Source organism: Strongylocentrotus purpuratus, unplaced genomic scaffold, assembly GCF_000002235.5.
Source record: "Strongylocentrotus purpuratus isolate Spur 01 unplaced genomic scaffold, Spur_5.0 spur5_scaffold_21, whole genome shotgun sequence".
Classification (NCBI taxonomy): domain Eukaryota; kingdom Metazoa; phylum Echinodermata; class Echinoidea; order Camarodonta; family Strongylocentrotidae; genus Strongylocentrotus; species Strongylocentrotus purpuratus.
In genome coordinates, this window is record NW_022145607.1 from 19,754,774 (window position 1) to 19,772,458 (window position 17,685).

A 17,685-nucleotide genomic window follows, 5' to 3' on the forward strand; every position below is an offset into this window, starting at 1 on the left:
TAGGCCCCCCCCCCCGGGCGCTCAAGGGGGGGGGGGGGGGTGCGATTTTTCAAATTTTCGAGGGCTAGCACGATTTTCAAATTTCAGCACACTAAGTTTCAAATTTATTTCAAATTTGGGCCCCCACCCCTTATTTAGAAATCCTGGATCCGCGCCTGTGGTCGGCCCTGGTGAAGCTACATAGTACTGTTTCTTGTTAGCTATTTAATGATTGGCAGATGATTTCTCATTCTCAAGATGAATGAGATCTGGAGCAATTTTTTTAGGTTGGAGCTTAGCAGGTCTGAGAAAGTTATTTAAAAATCTATGAAATCCTTGGGCTTGTCGCACTTTGATTTTGATTTTTTATTTTGTAAGACACCATAGCTACAAATCCTACACAAAAACTTCCGCGCTTCTATTTTTTTAAATACAATTTGTCGATAACTTCAATCAATTGGCTTGCTCAACGTGTGGAAATCGACAACAATTTCCCCGGTAGTTGCAATATCAAGGAGCCATGGAAACCATTTTAGAACAACAGAGAAGGATACATGAGGAAAGGGAAAGAGTAGTTGATGCATTGGCAAAAGAAACGCTTCATAAAAAGACAACTGTAAGTAACGAATATGAAAATTACTAAAGAGTTTGTTACAACGGTCCCACGTGATGTAAATCATGTAGTTGTAAAGTAGTGAAAACCTAACCGTACGTGCGGCGGACGCTGCGATCAGTCTACGACTACGTGGTCTAGAATCTATACACAGTAGGGGCGCTGGTCCGAGAATGAGGATCGTCCGCCAAACTGAGGATATCCTTATAAACGGGGACACATTGCGTCCTAGAAAATAAGGATCATCGTTTTTTTTTGACAACATATTTTTTCATCGGTACTCTGCGGGTTTCGGGTTCCTGAACCACGTGCTGCAATGCTGGTGATGCGAAAAACGGATTTTGCGTAATAAAATAACCCCAGTTCACCGTCTACTTGTAGTTTTATGGTCTGTCCGTCTTCCCGAAGATTTATCGCTCATAACGTGATGGTCTCTGTACAAAGTCACTACCAATTCGGGGATCGGAAATATGAAACGTCTGCGAAAATGCGGACGATCTTTATTTTTGGGGACGCATCTGTCCGCGTTTACGAAGACGATCCTCGTTTATATGGACGATCCTAATTCTCGTACCAACGCCCCCAACTGATATTTAATCTTCATGATTAGTTTGTCCTCTTTTAACATTATAGACTCTAGACCCTAAACACAATTTTTTGTTGCAGGAGTGGATCTTGTGACGTTCAGAGAAAAAAATGTAATAAACAGGATAAAGGCAAGCTTTACTACAAATTAAATGTAGGGTGTGTGATCACACACTCTGCTTTGTGTGCTAAAACCTTTCCCATAGAAATTGCGCGCTCATGCAAAATTGGTCAATTTTTAAATCTACAAATTGAGATTCAAACCTTTATTCTTTGTGATTCTGAAGGCGATACAAAACAAATGAGGTGTCATATGTGAAAGATCAACTTTTTCTCCCTATGCCCCAAAAGGTGTCATCTCGGAACTCTAAAAATATCTTGATGAAAAAACAGCGATTTAAACATTGTTTCCATTGTAGCTCCGAGATTTGCCACTTTTGAGAAATGCTGCCCGAGGGATAAGTAGTTCCAGTGTTACCCTAACTGTACATACATAATACAACAAAAGCAAATTATTTTTGTTTACATCTCATAGACATGTGCATGTAGTTTGCTGAGTTTAGCGACACTTTTTACAATAGTTTAATGATGTAAAGTAAGAATTCCTTGCAATCACTTAAGCTATGCAAATCTCAAATTGGCAATTCGGTCAGTTGATTGTGACACAGAGTCGTAGACAAAGACAAGTCTTGACAATTTGTTTTGCACAAAAATATTATTAAGTTCTGTTTTTCTGTGCTTTCTCCCTTGGGGCATTACTAAAAATATATTATGGATGGCATATTGATCTAGGTCATCCAAAGAGACAATACCCTGCTAAGTCATCCTTTTTTTTTAGTAAGTGACATTTCAGTCATTTTGTGTGTTGGAACAAATTAGAAAGTCTTCAGGCATTACGTCACAGTGATATTACTGATTCAGCAAATTTGAAGCTCCCATTCGTATAGTGAAAAAACTTCATAACCTTATTCCTATTTTGTTCGGTCTGATTTTGTTCAACTTTCGCAATTCTTCTTCCCAGATTTTTCTGTTATATTTTAGAGTAGTTTAATGCTAAGCTTGGATTTTCCATTGTTCCTGAAAGTCGGTTGTTCAAAAATAATGACCTCTCGCTTTATTATATTGTATTTTATTTTGACATGCTTTTAATGTTAATCCATTCACATCTTTTGCAGAACCGTGAGCAGATAAATTCAGACTACCGTGCAAAGCAACTTCTTGATGTAAGTTCACACATGTATTCTAGTGTCTACCCAGTAATCAGTCTACCTTTTTCATTAAGAGCAGTAAGCATCTACGCGTAACAATTTATGAGGAGCATCACATTTTAAAAAGATATAGTAACCCTGTAAGTTAGAGCTATCGGTATCATGATCGGAACAAACAAAAAGGGCTGATTTATTAAAAAAGTTTTGGGCTATTTTAAAAACATGCACAGCTGGGATTATTTTGTCATTTGGAGTTTATGTTCGTTGATATTAAGTGCCTTTTCATGACTTTGACATTAATAAAGATTAAAGAGTTATATTTGATTATTCATGTCTCTGCTGCTTTTTTGGCAAGGTTCTATTTTTGAGAACTCTTTTGGAGCTTCCCCGAGCTAGACTGTGCATTGCACCCATATTCTTTCCACTTCACTCTGTCTGTCTCTCTCTCTCTCTCTCTCTCTCTCTCAACAAGTGTTTAATTTTATTTTTTGTCATCTTCCAACTTCTCATTGCAGCGCTATGTAGATGGGACCAACACGTTAAAAGAGCTCTATGAAGATAGAGATGGGTAAGTATTTTTATAGAGCTGAGCACAATTCAAGCAATATTTTAAACACATTTGGGAGCACTGCTTTGTCCACTATGGCTGGGGGTCATCCAAGAGAATAACATGAGATGGTTAAATGTACATGTAAACAGACAGGTACAGGGCTATCCCTGAACTAAAGTGAGAATATTTTAAGTATTATTTAGTGTACTTGATGGGGCCTTGTAATGGTGGCTGACACTTCCATGTTCAGTTCTCTGAATTGGTGTATAGGGATGTAATGTCTGTGGATATGATTATCTGCTTGGTTTTATTTATAGATAGATGTTCATCTCTCTTGACCCAAGTTTGGAAATGTGTTCTTCAAGGGAGAATGCCATTGATGCTTTTACATTCATCGTCGTATAATTTAGGCAGCTCAACTACAGCGAGGTTGATATTAATGCAGTCACATGTTGATATACATTTACAATCTGCATATTTGCTAGACAGATAAATATTTACGTGCGCTGAGCAATCTTCAAGACATATTGCAAGAGTAATTTGATTGTGTGAGAGTTAATATCCTAATTCCAATCATTTTCTGAATTACTTGGATCCATGCACAGAGTTTTATATTATTCTTTATTTTCTCCATTCTTATTATCCATTGGCCCATAGATGATAGAATACCAACTAAGGTTTTTGAGGTTGATTTCATACATTCTAGCTGTACACAATTTATTATTATACAGTAGGTGATTGGTACACTTTAATAGTACCTTTCAAGCATCAGCGCTCATAATGTTCTTGTCTCTCACTCAGGCTACGTAAGGAGGAGATCCAGGCTCTATCTGGTCCTAATGAGTTTGCTGAGTTCTATACAAGGTTAAAGGTCATCAAAGATTTCCACAGGAGACATCCTAATGAGGTGAGCGAGTGTGGCTAGTACATTCATAATAAGAGTGTATTGTTTATGCACCAGGGACCCGTTTCACAAAGCCTTTTTTCAATGACAAATGACAAAAATCAGTGACAAATCTGTTGATAACCAATCAGAAGCAAGGATTTCAGTAGCTTATAACAAAAACTGTCATTTGTCACTGATGACAAGTTTTGTGAAACGCCCCCAAATGTGAACATACATGGGGCATGAAATCATTGTTTAGCTGCTCCGTAATATGCACAAAAGTCTCATTCAACATAATTTGATGTAAAACAAAGGTAGATATTGCAAGGTATATGTGCATGACAAAAGAAATAAAAGCACCATATCAAAGTAGGCTCTACAGTCAACTAAACTAAAGCCAGGAAACCAGATATTTTAATCAATAAAAGATATATGTAGGTAAGATACAAGATGATAAGAAAGAAGGGTCTGGAGAAGATATAAAGAGGGGGAGAGGGAAAGAGAGAGAAGAGGAAGACAGTAAGATTTAGGGGGAGTGTGTGATCTGTCATTTAATTTACTCTGGGCTTTATTTCATCAAAGTTACTTCAGGGTTAGGGCTTATTTTGGAGTCATGTTTTATATTCAGTTGGCTGATACAATAACATGTTCATAACAAAATGCACACGGAAATCAATGCAATGAAATTTTTGAAGGAGCTCCAGTAACCGTAAAAAATGTTTTATACACTTTTACGTCCCCTTATGTTATGTTTAGATGTCAGTGCCCATGTCTATTAAGTTTGAGCAACTGCAGGAAGAGATAATGAGAGAGGACCCTGAGAGAGATTCAGTCGTCGCTTTTTTTTTCATAATTATGAAATTGTAAAGACAGTGATGATAGCAATCATCATTCTCACCAATACTACATCACCTTCTACTTGTATATAGATGTCAGTGCCTATGTCCATTGAGTTTGAGCAACTGCAGAAAGAGATAATGAGAGAGAACCCTTTGAAGACATCCAGTCATTGGTTCTTTTTATATAATAAGAAATAATCAATTCCAACATATTTAAGACAATACACTGATAGAATAAGTTATTCTTCCCACTAATATATTATTACTTCACCTTGTGTTTCTGTATAGATCTCAGTGCCTATGTCCATTGAGTTTGAGCAGCTGAGGGAAGATAGAGAGAACCCCGCCGAGGAGAATCAGTCTTTGGTTCCTTTCAAAGATGAAGAAGGATACGGCAAGTACATGGACCTTCACGAGTGCTACGACAAGTATATCAACCTCAAGGGTACAGAGGTGAGACATTCAACAAAACTAATAATAATAATAACAATATTTATCAAATGTTAACATACATTAGATCACACAACTTCATGGTGCCATGGTACATACAACGTGGCACAGTGTGATTATTCGTTTTGCATGCATTGTATAAAAAGAAGTCTTGAAATTTAAATTTAACAATACGCATTAAGCATCATGTGAGTTTTAAGCCCAGTTTTAAAAGTAGAAAGAGAGTCGGCCGTCTGAATAGAGAAAGGTAACTTATTCCACACCAAGCAATTACAATGTACCACTCTACATACATGTAGATGTATATCCTGGTGCACAGACAAATTTTATTTGTATTTCTCAATTGCCACACTTTTTTACCATCCCTTTATTTGTTGCAGTGGTGCAGGCTGTATCTGTTGGCAGCTGTCTTTGATTTATAAAAAAACATAGGCAAATATCAAACAAACAAAGAAAGAATACTAATATCATTGTGTTCTTGGAGGGATACCAGTTATCAGGCTTTGGCTTATTATGGGCCTGTCACCTCTGTGCTTTGGACTGTTTAAGGTTTCATGTTATTTGGGACATAGATGCCTCCAACTTCCCTATGATTATTCAGGCTAATTGACTAAAACCAACCAGTATCCATGATAATAAACAGCTATGGATATCATTAATGACAGTATTGAAAAGAAATGTCATTGGCAGGATGCATTCACACTCTTCACATGAGTACTTTAGGAAAATTAATTTTACTTTATATGAATAGCAGCCTTCCTGGCGCTCAATACTAACAGATTATTAAGGTAATATTTAGGTAATATGTGAAATACAATAATTCATTTTGCTGTATTTTATTCTTGGGGAAAGTTAAGTTTACTTTATTTGAATAGCAGCCATCTTGAGCTGAATACTAACAGATGAATTAGGTAATCCTTAGGAAATATGTGAAACACAATCATTTATTTTGCTGTATTTCATTCTCGTGTTCTTCCTTTAATACAACAGAAAGCAGACTATGTGACATACATGTACTTGTCTATTGCTGATCGTCTCTTTGAGATATCCAAGGTAATATGTGAAATACAATCATTTATTTTGCTGTTTTTTATTCTTGTGTTCTTCCTTTAATACAACAGAAAGTGGACTATGTGACATACCTGTCCATTGCTGATCGTCTCTTTGAGATAAACAAGGATAAGAAGAATGCAGAATACAGGAGGTGAGTCTTATTTAATTCACTTAGTAATAAATAATAATAAGATATTTCTATACCGCAAATTGCATAATGCCTTTAAGCGGTTTGGAAGGGAAATAGTGCATAAGTAAAGGAAACAGAATTTGCAAATACAAGTTGCATCAAATCAATTAACAGTGAATACAAAATTTCAGAGCAATTATAAAACCAATATTGAAGGCAAGCCAACCCTTGTATTCAGTTGATTTTTATGAAAGCAGAAAAAAAGATAAATAAACAGAATGGCGAAAGTTTGAAATGAATCGGACGAATAATAAGTTTTTGAATATGAAATCACTAAGTCTATGTGAATTTCAAACTGGCAGTTTGGTCAGTGATTTATGATGTAAGAAAAGTCAAGTCTGCCAGTGTGTCTACCTATACATATCTGCCTTTGCCTCCCTCCACCCACCCCCCCCCCCCCTCTCTCTCTCTCTCATTCTCTCTCTCTCTCTCTCTCTCTCTTTCTCACTCTTTCTCTCATTCTCTCTCTCTCACTATCTTCCTTTCTCTTTCTATCTCTGTCTGTCTCTCTCACTATCTTCCTCTTTCTATCTCTATCTCTCTCTTTCACTCTATCTCTGTACCTTCTGTTGGAAGAGGCCATTATTTCCCTAAAGTCCACAGGTTTGTCAAGGACTACTCATTACAAGCATATCTTTTACCCTATATCTTTGCCCCAGGTACCTGGATCTGATTCTAGTCTATCTCCAGGACTATGCCTCTAGGGTCAAGCCCATCCTGGACTTTGCAGAGGAACTAGAGAAGGTCAAGAAAGAATTTGAGATTCAATGGGAAGCAGGGACTTTCCCCGGCTGGCCGGTGAGTCATCCCGTGATTTGGTATACGTGCAGAATACCCCACCACACAAGTAACCCTGACCCTAACCCTAATGCATTGTCTTGATGCATAATGGGGTTATTTTGAATTTAAGCCTGTTTAAGCTTAGAGGATGCCATAAGCTTTAAAGGTAAAGAACCATTATGGTCGTGCGAGTGCGTTGTGAAAGAAACGTTGTGGAATCGATCAGAAAAGGTTCATCATCTAGTATATAAGTATTGGTGTGTACTGCAAGGTTCTGGAATCATCAAAATGATAAGAAATTTGGCCCAGTCTTTGTAAAGTTACAAGTACTGTACACAGAAAGATGTATATGGGACTACGCACATGTGCGCGACACATGCGTTTATCTCTCACACACCAATAGATAAACTAATTTACCAAATATATCAATTAGTAGGCGGTTTCCCGGCAAAGTTTTTATCATCATGTATTAGTCAAAACATATTCTTTCACATGATTGGTATATAAGAGCTTCCATTTCATTTTTGAAGTTGTGGTGTTTCCAATACTAGTCTTTACCTTTAATGTTTTGAATAACCGCAAGTCTCAGTCAATTTCAACTTAACTCACTATTGAATGATTTAGACAATTTCTAGCCTTGACTCGAAAGATGGATCTTGCTAGGTTGATGTAAGGAAATATTGATCTCATAGTATATATCATCCAAGAGTAAAACTTTTTTATGCAAAGAAGCAGAGAGTGGTTATTGTAATTTATTAAGAAAACAGTGAAATTTACCCCCAAAGACTTTTTCAAAATTGAGTATTAAAAATGTTCTTATACTTATCCAAAATCAATTTGTATGATTCAACTTAAACAAAGATTGGTAACAGATATTTAAAAAAGGTTGAAACAATTATTCTTTTTTTCTATGTTTGCTATGTTTTCCTTTCTCTTGTACAGAAAGAAGCAGCCAGTGCCATGACCCATGCTGGAGCTCATCTTGACCTGTCTGCATTCTCGTCACCAGAGGTCAGTATTCATGCTATGCTAGCCATTCAGCAGTTCAGTTTCGCCTCTTGAGACTTGTTCACATGTGCTGCGGTAAACCATGATTTTAAAGCATACTTTTATCAGTGTACTGCATTTCCTAATTTTGTATCATATAACACACAAATAAGTGAGTATGCATGCTGTAGGACATCAGTTACTTGCAGCTTTTACAACATGCAATATTGCTGTTATCATCTTTATTGTTAACTCATATCCTGCCATGAGACTGCTAGCGCGCTATTGTTATAGTGCTCTGTGCACGCGAGCGCGCTATCTATTGAATGCCACGTTCATGCTAGCGAGCCACCGCTACTCTGCTTTGTGCACGCAAGGGCGCAAATGTAATAACAGTCATTGTTCATGCCTATGGCACCGTGCTAAGTGCTTTTGCAGCGCTTTTGAAAGTACCATCGCGTGCATCAGATTATCGGCTTTGGATTACGCGTCTTTGTATACAACAGTCAGATTGGATTTTCTCGAGTAATTTAGTGATTTGTTTTTTGTAAAGATTTAAATAACACACGCTTGAACAAACCTTAAAATTAACTTGGCACGCAGGAGATTTGTGGCTGGCATAATAGGGATTAGCACTGTGGCACTGGGTGCATTGTATGGGTGGCAGCTTAAGAGTTAAGTGGAATAAACCTGATCTTTAATCTTTACTTCATAATCTATAGGAGTTGGCGTCTCTTGGTCTGGATCGTCTCAAGTCAGCCCTGATGGCGCTCGGGCTCAAGTGCGGTGGGACCCTGGAGCAGCGGGCCCAGCGCCTCTTCAGCACCAAGGGAGTCCAGCTGGACGAGCTAGACCAGGCCCTGTTTGCTAAGAGTAAACCGGGCAAGACAACCAAAGCTGGCAAGAAGTAAGTGCCTTCATATTGTAATTCTTGGGTGTCAATAGATTCTCTTTGATGCATATGTTAAAAGGAATTCAGAGACATTTTTCCTTTCACTGTAACTGGAGATAATATTCACTGTATCTGGCGATGATATGAATTTAGGAACCAGGGGTTACATAGTCTTTAGGTGCTGTTGATCTTGGCACACTAACTTTTATTTCAGATTTCTTTTTTTTGTAATTGTGAACACAAGGGATTTTACTGTACAGTTACAATTCAATAACAATAGCAAAAGTATTTAGTCACCGCAGTTTTTTCAATATTTATAGTAATGGGCCCTAGATTGAAGGAGCCAGTTTTAAACTTTTGTACGTATTGTCTCAAATAGGACTTTTGAGTGCTATAAGCATTCTTAGTATGAACACCATTAACAATGTATTTTTTGTTTGTCAGGGATGCAGAAAAGCAGAGAGATACAGCATTCTTGGAAGCTCAGGTCTACTACTTCTTTGAACTTCTTGGGGTGAGTAGAGCAATAACATATCATATTCAGTCTTTGAGTTTGAATGGGTTTCTTTGATAAAGTTGAATCTCAACATGTGCACACAGTGTGTTATTATCTTTATACAACACTGTACATTAAGCTTTCAGTATATTTGTCTTACATTTTTGATGACCCAAAATTGTCTCCAGGTTTATGGTTACAGTTGGGTTTTAAGTGAGTTTGATTGATTGGGTTAGCATACCTGCCAACCACCCCGATTTAGGCGGAGTTTCTCCGCATTTTTCATAGCAACTCCGAATTCCGAGTGCATGCCTCAAAACTCCGATTTTTTTTTGATTTTTTTTTTTTTTTTTTTTTTTTTTTTTTTTTTTTAATAATTTTTTTTAAATTAATATTTTGTGGGTGCGTCCGCCATTTTCAATGGCAAAATGTCCATTCTGTCCTGTAAAGTATCCTACAAGCATCTCACATCAGCAATTTGGGGATGTTTATTCATACCTGCGTATAGCCCACGTGTATTTATATTACATGTGCAGTTGATACGCCGTGCATAAACACTGTATACATTGGCGTGTTTTCTTCAATGCTTGTGCGATGACTGCGATCGTGGAAGCTTGTTATTTACCAGACTTCCTCAGATTTATTTTGGATTACTACTACTATATACCTTTGCAAAATAGGGCTCCTAACTGAGGTGGGTAGTGAAACATGTAGTTTTGTGAGTGTTCACATTTCAAAAATTGTTTATGTGTGGGGCGAAAAGGTTGAAGGAAAAGGCCCATTTGCACCATTAAAATGGAGAGAAAAAAAAATAGACCCTAAAGTCCTGTGTACCCCCCCCCCCCCCCCCCCCCCCCCCAATCTACGGGCTACTACCCCAATCCTTCGGTGGTTCGCGACCTCGTAGTCCATCCAGAAAAATTTACTCCTAATTTCTCTTGTCTCAGGTTGGCAGGTATGGGTTAGGATTAGGTGTATTAAAGTTGGGTGTTATATTAGAGAACAAAATTGACTGTGGGGCAGCTGATACTGGAGCATGTTTCATAGAACAATTTCCCTTCATCTTCATGCATCCCAATGTGCCCTTTTAGTATGCAGATGTGATTAAGAAAATTAAGGGCCATGATGAGTTTGTAATGTTGTGCCAAGTTTTAGAAATGTTACGGTCTAGTGAGTATTGATTTGATATTTTGATTTGATTTATTTATTTTTGTTTGATTTTCTTTTTCTTTTGCATTTTTACAAATATATAACAAACAAATATTGAAAATTTACACATGAGAAAGGATATATGTAGAATAAAGTAAGGCTGACAGTAACTAATCTAAAACATCAAACAGGAGGGTTGACAAAATAAGCAAAGCTTGATAGTATGACTACCCTCAAAGGATACATAATAATACAAATTTGGAGGAACAAAATATTGGTAAAAGGGGAAAAAGAAAAGAGAAAGAGGGGATGCACATCAATATTCACAGACTTACATGTATGTGGTAGTTGGATTTCAAATTTGATATAAAAAGATTTAAAAAAGAAAAAAGAAAATGCAAATTTGAATATTGAGTGGCCAACTTGGGATACAATAGAATGAGAAGACTCGCAAGGTTCGGACAGTAAGAATGTGAATGTATGGTCAGCCAGCTGGTTTTAAACCTGGGCCTGCAAGTCGGAGCCTTGAAAGGTTTATATGTCACCAGGCAGAATATAGATCACTAGGTACAGGGTTTGAATTCCTGCCATCTCACTAACGTTATTTGGAAAGACATTAATCTACATTTGCCACACTTGACCCAGGTGTAGGAAGATCATTGGAAGCACATAGGGCCATTACATTGTATTGAGCTGCCAGAAACATGAAAACAGACCATTTATCAGTGCTATCTTTATTCCGACTGTAGGAGCAACGCCAAGCAACGAGAGAGAACGTCCAGAGGAAGCAAGCAAGGACGGGAACAGAGAGGGAGGATGAGGACGAGGAACACTTCTCAGACAGTGATAGCGATGATGAGGAAGAGGTCATCTACAACCCTAAGAACCTGCCCCTTGGATGGGATGGAAAGGTACGTGAAAGATTTTAAAGCCTGCCTGCACTAGTTTGGCCTGGAGGGATTAGACCTCCCTGCATGGTCACTGACAGGTGGTTATCTCATCAATTCAGTTCTCACTTAACATAAGAAAAAGGGGATCATAGAGGACCAACGGCTACCGCTTAGGCATTGTTTGCTATATAGAGGGCGCAAGTAGCTACAAGTAGTGCAGTTCCGCTTTAACGTTTATTTTTTGAATTTTTCATAAGTCTCCTGCTGATAGCTAGGAGTAGAAGGGTATTAATGCTCTTCAAAATGATTTGAAGTAATGCCCATCTAGCTTTCTCACTTTTAAAAAAGGGATAGCGATGATGAGGAGGAGGTCATCTACAACCCTAAGAACCTGCCCCTTGGATGGGATGGAAAGGTACGTGAAGGATGTTGTGGTCTAGTGGATAGGTCTATCTCCTTTGGCAAGATGTTAATCTACATTTGCCGCTCTCCACCCAGGTGATAATTGGGTACCCGGTAGGATGCGAAAGTAAATGTGGTTTGATGAGCAAATGTGCGTTTTTGAAAATGACACCTGGCTGGAATTTTCTCCAGAGAGTGGAGAATGTGCATACATTGTGTGCGGGTAAGCCTGAATCCGATGACCAGGTAATAATATATCTGTAATCATAATGCACCCTAGACACATCGTTGATGTATTAAGCTATAGAAAAGCTATAGAAAAGCTATAGAAAAGCTGAATATTATTATCATTATTATTATTATTATTATTATTATTATTAATTTTTGGGTTTTGATTTTGTCATAAGTCTCTTGCTGATAGCTAGAAGGGCATTAATTCTCCGTAATATGATATGAGGTAATGCCAATCTGGCCCTTTCTCGCTTCTCAAATAGTGACCATAGCAATGATGGAGAATTTTATATGCAACCTGAAGAACCTGCCCCTAGGAGGTGGTGTAAACATATGCAAAATATTTATAACAATGATGATAATAACAACAACACATACAACAACAACACCCACAAAATTAAATTTGGGAGTGGAACACATAGACCCCTTTACTTTGGGTACTAGCTGAATGTTTCTGCTGAACATGGACCCTCAATATTTTGCCCTGGACCTTTATGAGAAGAAGTTGTCATTTCAGACTTTGACCTTGTTTGTGTGGGGAGATGATGATAGAATTTAATCACTTGAGCTTTACTGATTCGTTTCCCACTTCCTGGGGAGTGCTTAGTTGGACAATAAAAAGCAGAGATTGAATAGATATGTGCTTCCTATAGACTTAAACCCCTCATTGTATCTCTGTTTATAATGGGTCAGCCTTATCCCACTCTATTGTGAGAGTATTAATACTCTTTTGCAAAGCTTAAATGTGCAGGTTCTTATATTCAAATTGTTCTAAGAGTTCAACACATGACACTGAAAGATCATCTGTTATATTCATGGTTTAAGAGTCCCTCTCCATTTTAAAGTGTTGCATTTCTAAATCCAGTATTTGAATGGTTTGTAATAGGTTTGAACATGCATGAGTCATGGAGAGTAATTGTGGAAATGACAGTTAGCATATGATTTGAGGCATTATCTAGAAAACTACCAGAAAACTATATCTCCTTCCAGTCCCAGCTATGCAAAGTTTTGACAGGAAATTATAAAACCAAAGAAGAAATATATATTGGAAGCTTCACGATAAAGCATAAAGGAGGAAAAAAAAAGGAGCTACTTCACATACTGGTATTCAACTACCGGTATAGTTGCTTTCTAGATGGGTGTTTGTAGTATTCTCTAATAAAAAAAAAATCCCAGAACCTGTAACTCAAGTAAAGTATAGAGTATCTACACCTGTATATGACAAGACATTTGAATTACATCATTTTATAGTTACTTATGTTTTATTTTGTGATTGTCTTTGCAGCCTATTCCTTATTGGTTATACAAACTCCATGGCCTCAATATATCGTACAGCTGCGAGATTTGTGGTAACCAAACGTACAGAGGACCCAAAGCATTCCAGAGACATTTTGCAGTAAGTTCATGTATCTATAGTGATGTTGCTATGGTGATGGTAATGATAAGATTTCAATGATGACAGATGAGAGTGAGGATGGAGAACGCAAAGGAGTTGAAACTATTTGTTTATGTATGACGAGGATGGTGATTATGATGAGGAAGAGGAAGAGGATGATGATGGTGGTGAGGATAATGATGGTGATGATTGTTAGGATGATGATAAAGATAATAAGGGTGGATAATGATGATGATGAGGATGATGGAAGGACTACATGAGAGAGAGGTGCATAAGATAAAAGACATGCAATCAGGGTCTTTTTGTCAGTTTTTTCGCATCATTTATGCATCATTTTATTGATTAAACAAAAGCATTTGAATCCTTTCATTTCTTAAATTGATGTTTAAGTTATGATTTGATCTTTCACCCTTCCACCCTCCCTTTTTCTTCAGGAGTGGCGCCACGCCCATGGTATGAGGTGCCTTGGTATTCCCAACACAGCTCACTTCGCCAATGTCACTCATATTGAAGATGCACTAGCATGTAAGTACACACTCTCTGCCTTATAGAGACAGAAGGGTATTAAATCATACATTTTTACACAGATCAAATGCCCTTGTGCGGTAATATGTATTTATTAAAACAAAATAAAATATGTCATATATTCTTAATTATTTATTCTTTATAGTACTCTATTATCTTTTAAATTTTCTAGATTATATTGAATGTTCAACTCAACTTTTTAAAATTTTTATTAAGGGTTGTCGTCTCGACAAATCCTCATGGTTTTTGGTATGGCCACCCAATTCCAATAATGCTCTTATGTTGTTATCTGATGTATCGCTTTATTTTTGTATCATTTTAACTAATTTTGTAGTCTTGATGGATTTATACTCTTATTCTGTCATGATTGTATTCTGTTTTGTATATTTTATTGGAATTAAATACAAACTGAATTGAATTGAATTGAATTGTGACTCTCAATCAATGATGTAGATAAACTCTTTATAGGGCACTTTGTGGTGTATTATGTTACCTTCACTCCAGAAATCTTTACAGGATTCTGTGACAGTAATTACAATTAGGAAATATGTTTCACCATTGTATTTTGAAGTGTGACTAAATTAAAACATTCTAGTCTTCCTACTAATATATCATGAAAACATTTACAGTAATTTCACCTTCTCCAGTGCATGTATTACTAATAAGTTCTATCGCAATTCTCAGTTGTAGAAATTTTGTTCATGGCCCTGTATGATAAGGAGTTGTGATTGATTCAAATCAATTACCCCTCTTTATCATACAGGGCCCATATCTTTCTTGACTTTTGTGCCCACCTCCTGTAATTTATTAATATTTTTGTCTGTTTCTTGATTTATTTCTCAGTGTGGGAAAAACTGAAGAATAACAAGGCATCCGAAAGATGGCTTCCAGAAGCAGAGGTAAGTTGTAATGCCTTGTCTGTTCAAGTTTAGATTATTTTTCTTTCCATAAATTATGAAAAAGAAATAAGAAATATTATAGTGATATATACAGTTAAAAAGAATGTACAGATTTTGTACATAAAACTGGAGAACTAACCAAAAATATGCCTTATTTAGAAACAAAAATCATCCATAAACTTTATACATTCATTTATAATCATTTATAAGGTTCTTATAATCATTTATAAGCTTTGATCTCAATATTTGCAATGAAATTTTCATATGATTTTACTCATCCATTAGCCTAATGTGTTGAAGTTTGCTGTCATTTTAACTCTCTGTTCAGTTTCATTCTGATTTCCATGCTGTTATTGTTATTGTCATTATTTTTTCTTTTCTAATCCATTAACAGGAGGAATTTGAGGACACCATAGGAAATGTGGTCAACAAGAAAACCTTTGAAGATCTCAAGAGGCAGGGATTGCTCTGAAGCTTTACAGCGGCCATCTTGGGAATCCAGATACCAACTGTCAATCTTCAAGCAAGACATATTTACTTTTCTCTTTTGATAATTGTTGTCCTCAGATAAATTGTGTTCTTTAGATAACACATGCAGTTAACAACTAAATTATTCACACCTCTTGTAAATTTCATGTCTTTTTTGTTTGTGTTTTTTCGTAACTCAAGAATGGAAGGTGGACTGGTTGAATTAGGGCCTTTGTTGAATACTTTTAGATGTTTAGTTTTAATACCCTATGTCACATTCTCAAGAAACATGAATGGAGACAAATCAACTTTACACAAACTTAAACAATTCCAAAACTTTGTAAGGGTATGAATGATTTATTTGTTAACTGTAAATGTACTTCCCTGAGCTGATTGGTATGTATTACTTATCAGACTTCAACAGCAAAGTTGTTACTTATTTAGCTTTCTCTTGATGTAAGCCTCTCACATTTGTACATCAGGATTTTCTTTGGATTAGTGATGAGCATACATGCTCAAGGGACCCCCTTTCAATGTTGTATTCAAGTGATTTAGTGCACACAAAACAGATAAGATTGAAACAATGTATTGTAATGACCTTTTTTTTTAAAGAAGTGAGTATATGAACTGACTATGCCAGACCTATGTTAAGAGGGGGTCCTGTTGACCTATAATGATAACAATAATTGAAACTATAAATCACTCTTATACAGTCTCATGAAATCTGTGTGGACATATGTATTTAATATAAATATTGCATTACACTTTGGTTGAGAATCTGAGTAAGTCATTGCTGACAGCTCATTAGCATAAATCACCAAGATTGTCATACATTGCAAGTTTCGGCAATAATCGCTCTGTGTTCAATTTCATACTCTAAATGATTTCCCAACTTCATCCCTGGCCTATACACTATACCTAACCCTTACCATAATCCTAAACCAGGGATCAACACTAACCAGTGCCCTGGACAAATGTCTGGACTCCCAAAAATTCAAAATTTTGATGTGGAGCCCTGCTGAAAGCATATATTGTAACCCTAACTCGACCCTAAATCATTGACAAAGTAAAGTCCTGAGCAATTGTTGCCAGAGCATCAAGATCTGTGTTTATATGACTATATGAGACCCCCTCCCCCCACCTCCCTCTTTGCGGTACATGTATATTTCATTTTCTAAACTTTGAATTTATTAGTGAAATAAGTGACTTAGCAGGCAAGCTTTGAACGGCAGGGAATGACATCGTTGTGTTAAAATTAATAAGACTTTATCATTTAGCAGACAGACAACTTTTTAATCTAAGAGAAGGCGACCAAACAACCTCTTCTTAGACTTGTTAACAAGTGGACTCGTTATGCAGTGAATAATCTGGTGTTTCTATGATGAAGATTGCCCTGTATTTTAATGGTATTTGAAATGTATATATGTACAGTGCTTTGTGTATAGTTTTTAAAAACATCATTCTGTCCTATGTAAGTAAAAGACATTCATACTGAGTACACAATTCTGTCATTAATTTTTCTACATTCAGTGATTAAACACCTTCCACATCTTCCTGAGAAGTAAACAGTCAAAAGAATGGTTAAATTGCCATTAAAAGCATGTTTATGACATTATGTTTTGATAGAGAAACGCTGTAATATGCATATACCTATGTGTGTTTTACTGGTTCTATTCTAAATTGTCCCCCAGTGTCTGAGTCTCTCATAATTTTGTTCCGAGATTCAAGATTTAATCATACCAACTCAAATATTTTTTGGGGATAGCTGTATTACCGGAAATTTCAGTAACTTGAAAACTTTACAAATGTCTAATGATGACCACTATGCAGCATGATACTCCTGCGAATCACTAAAAAAAAAAAAATCATCATTGTAATCAATATTTGCAAGGCATGGTGCTTTTACAAATCTGGACTACTCATAAAAATTCACAAAAATTTCAGGCACATAAGTTTCTAGATTTATTGTTTACGTGAATCATTGTCATGGTTATTACTTTTTTTTCCATTGAATATTCTTTCTTTTTTTCCACTGTATTTGATTATATTTAAGATAACTGCACCGTCACAAAAGATGTTGTTTGTCGTTGTGTCACACTCTTCAATTGGCTGTATGAAAGATGAAATGAATAAAAGCGCTTCAAACATATTTCTAAAGCTTTTGTGTGAGCATTTTTTGTCTACTTTGTGGTAACTGTAGCAACTTAAAGATAAAGT

At 36.5% G+C, this 17,685-nt stretch overlaps 1 protein-coding gene across 1 annotated transcript; it reads left to right on the forward strand.

Annotated features, from left to right (window-relative positions):
• Window positions 1–410: 410 nt before the first annotated feature.
• LOC576681 (splicing factor 3A subunit 3) lies at window positions 411–17,625 on the forward strand. Its single transcript, XM_030995279.1, has 15 exons — window positions 411–595; window positions 2,353–2,400; window positions 2,901–2,953; window positions 3,737–3,842; window positions 4,949–5,113; window positions 6,232–6,314; window positions 7,013–7,151; window positions 8,076–8,144; window positions 8,843–9,027; window positions 9,457–9,526; window positions 11,407–11,568; window positions 13,466–13,576; window positions 14,011–14,101; window positions 14,945–15,000; window positions 15,395–17,625. Exons 1-15 carry the CDS (start codon window positions 500–502, stop codon window positions 15,470–15,472), a joined length of 1,512 nt encoding a protein of 503 aa, XP_030851139.1. The 5' UTR covers window positions 411–499; the 3' UTR covers window positions 15,473–17,625.
• Window positions 17,626–17,685: the final 60 nt, after the last annotated feature.

Coding starts and splice junctions, on each gene's coding strand:
- LOC576681 (XM_030995279.1), top strand. CDS start 500: ATGGAAACCATTTTAGAACAACAGAGAAGGATACATGAGGAAAGGGAA. Junction 596..2,352: donor CGCTTCATAAAAAGACAACT/GTAAGTAACGAA, acceptor CATCTTTTGCAG/AACCGTGAGCAGATAAATTC. Junction 7,152..8,075: donor GGACTTTCCCCGGCTGGCCG/GTGAGTCATCCC, acceptor TCTCTTGTACAG/AAAGAAGCAGCCAGTGCCAT.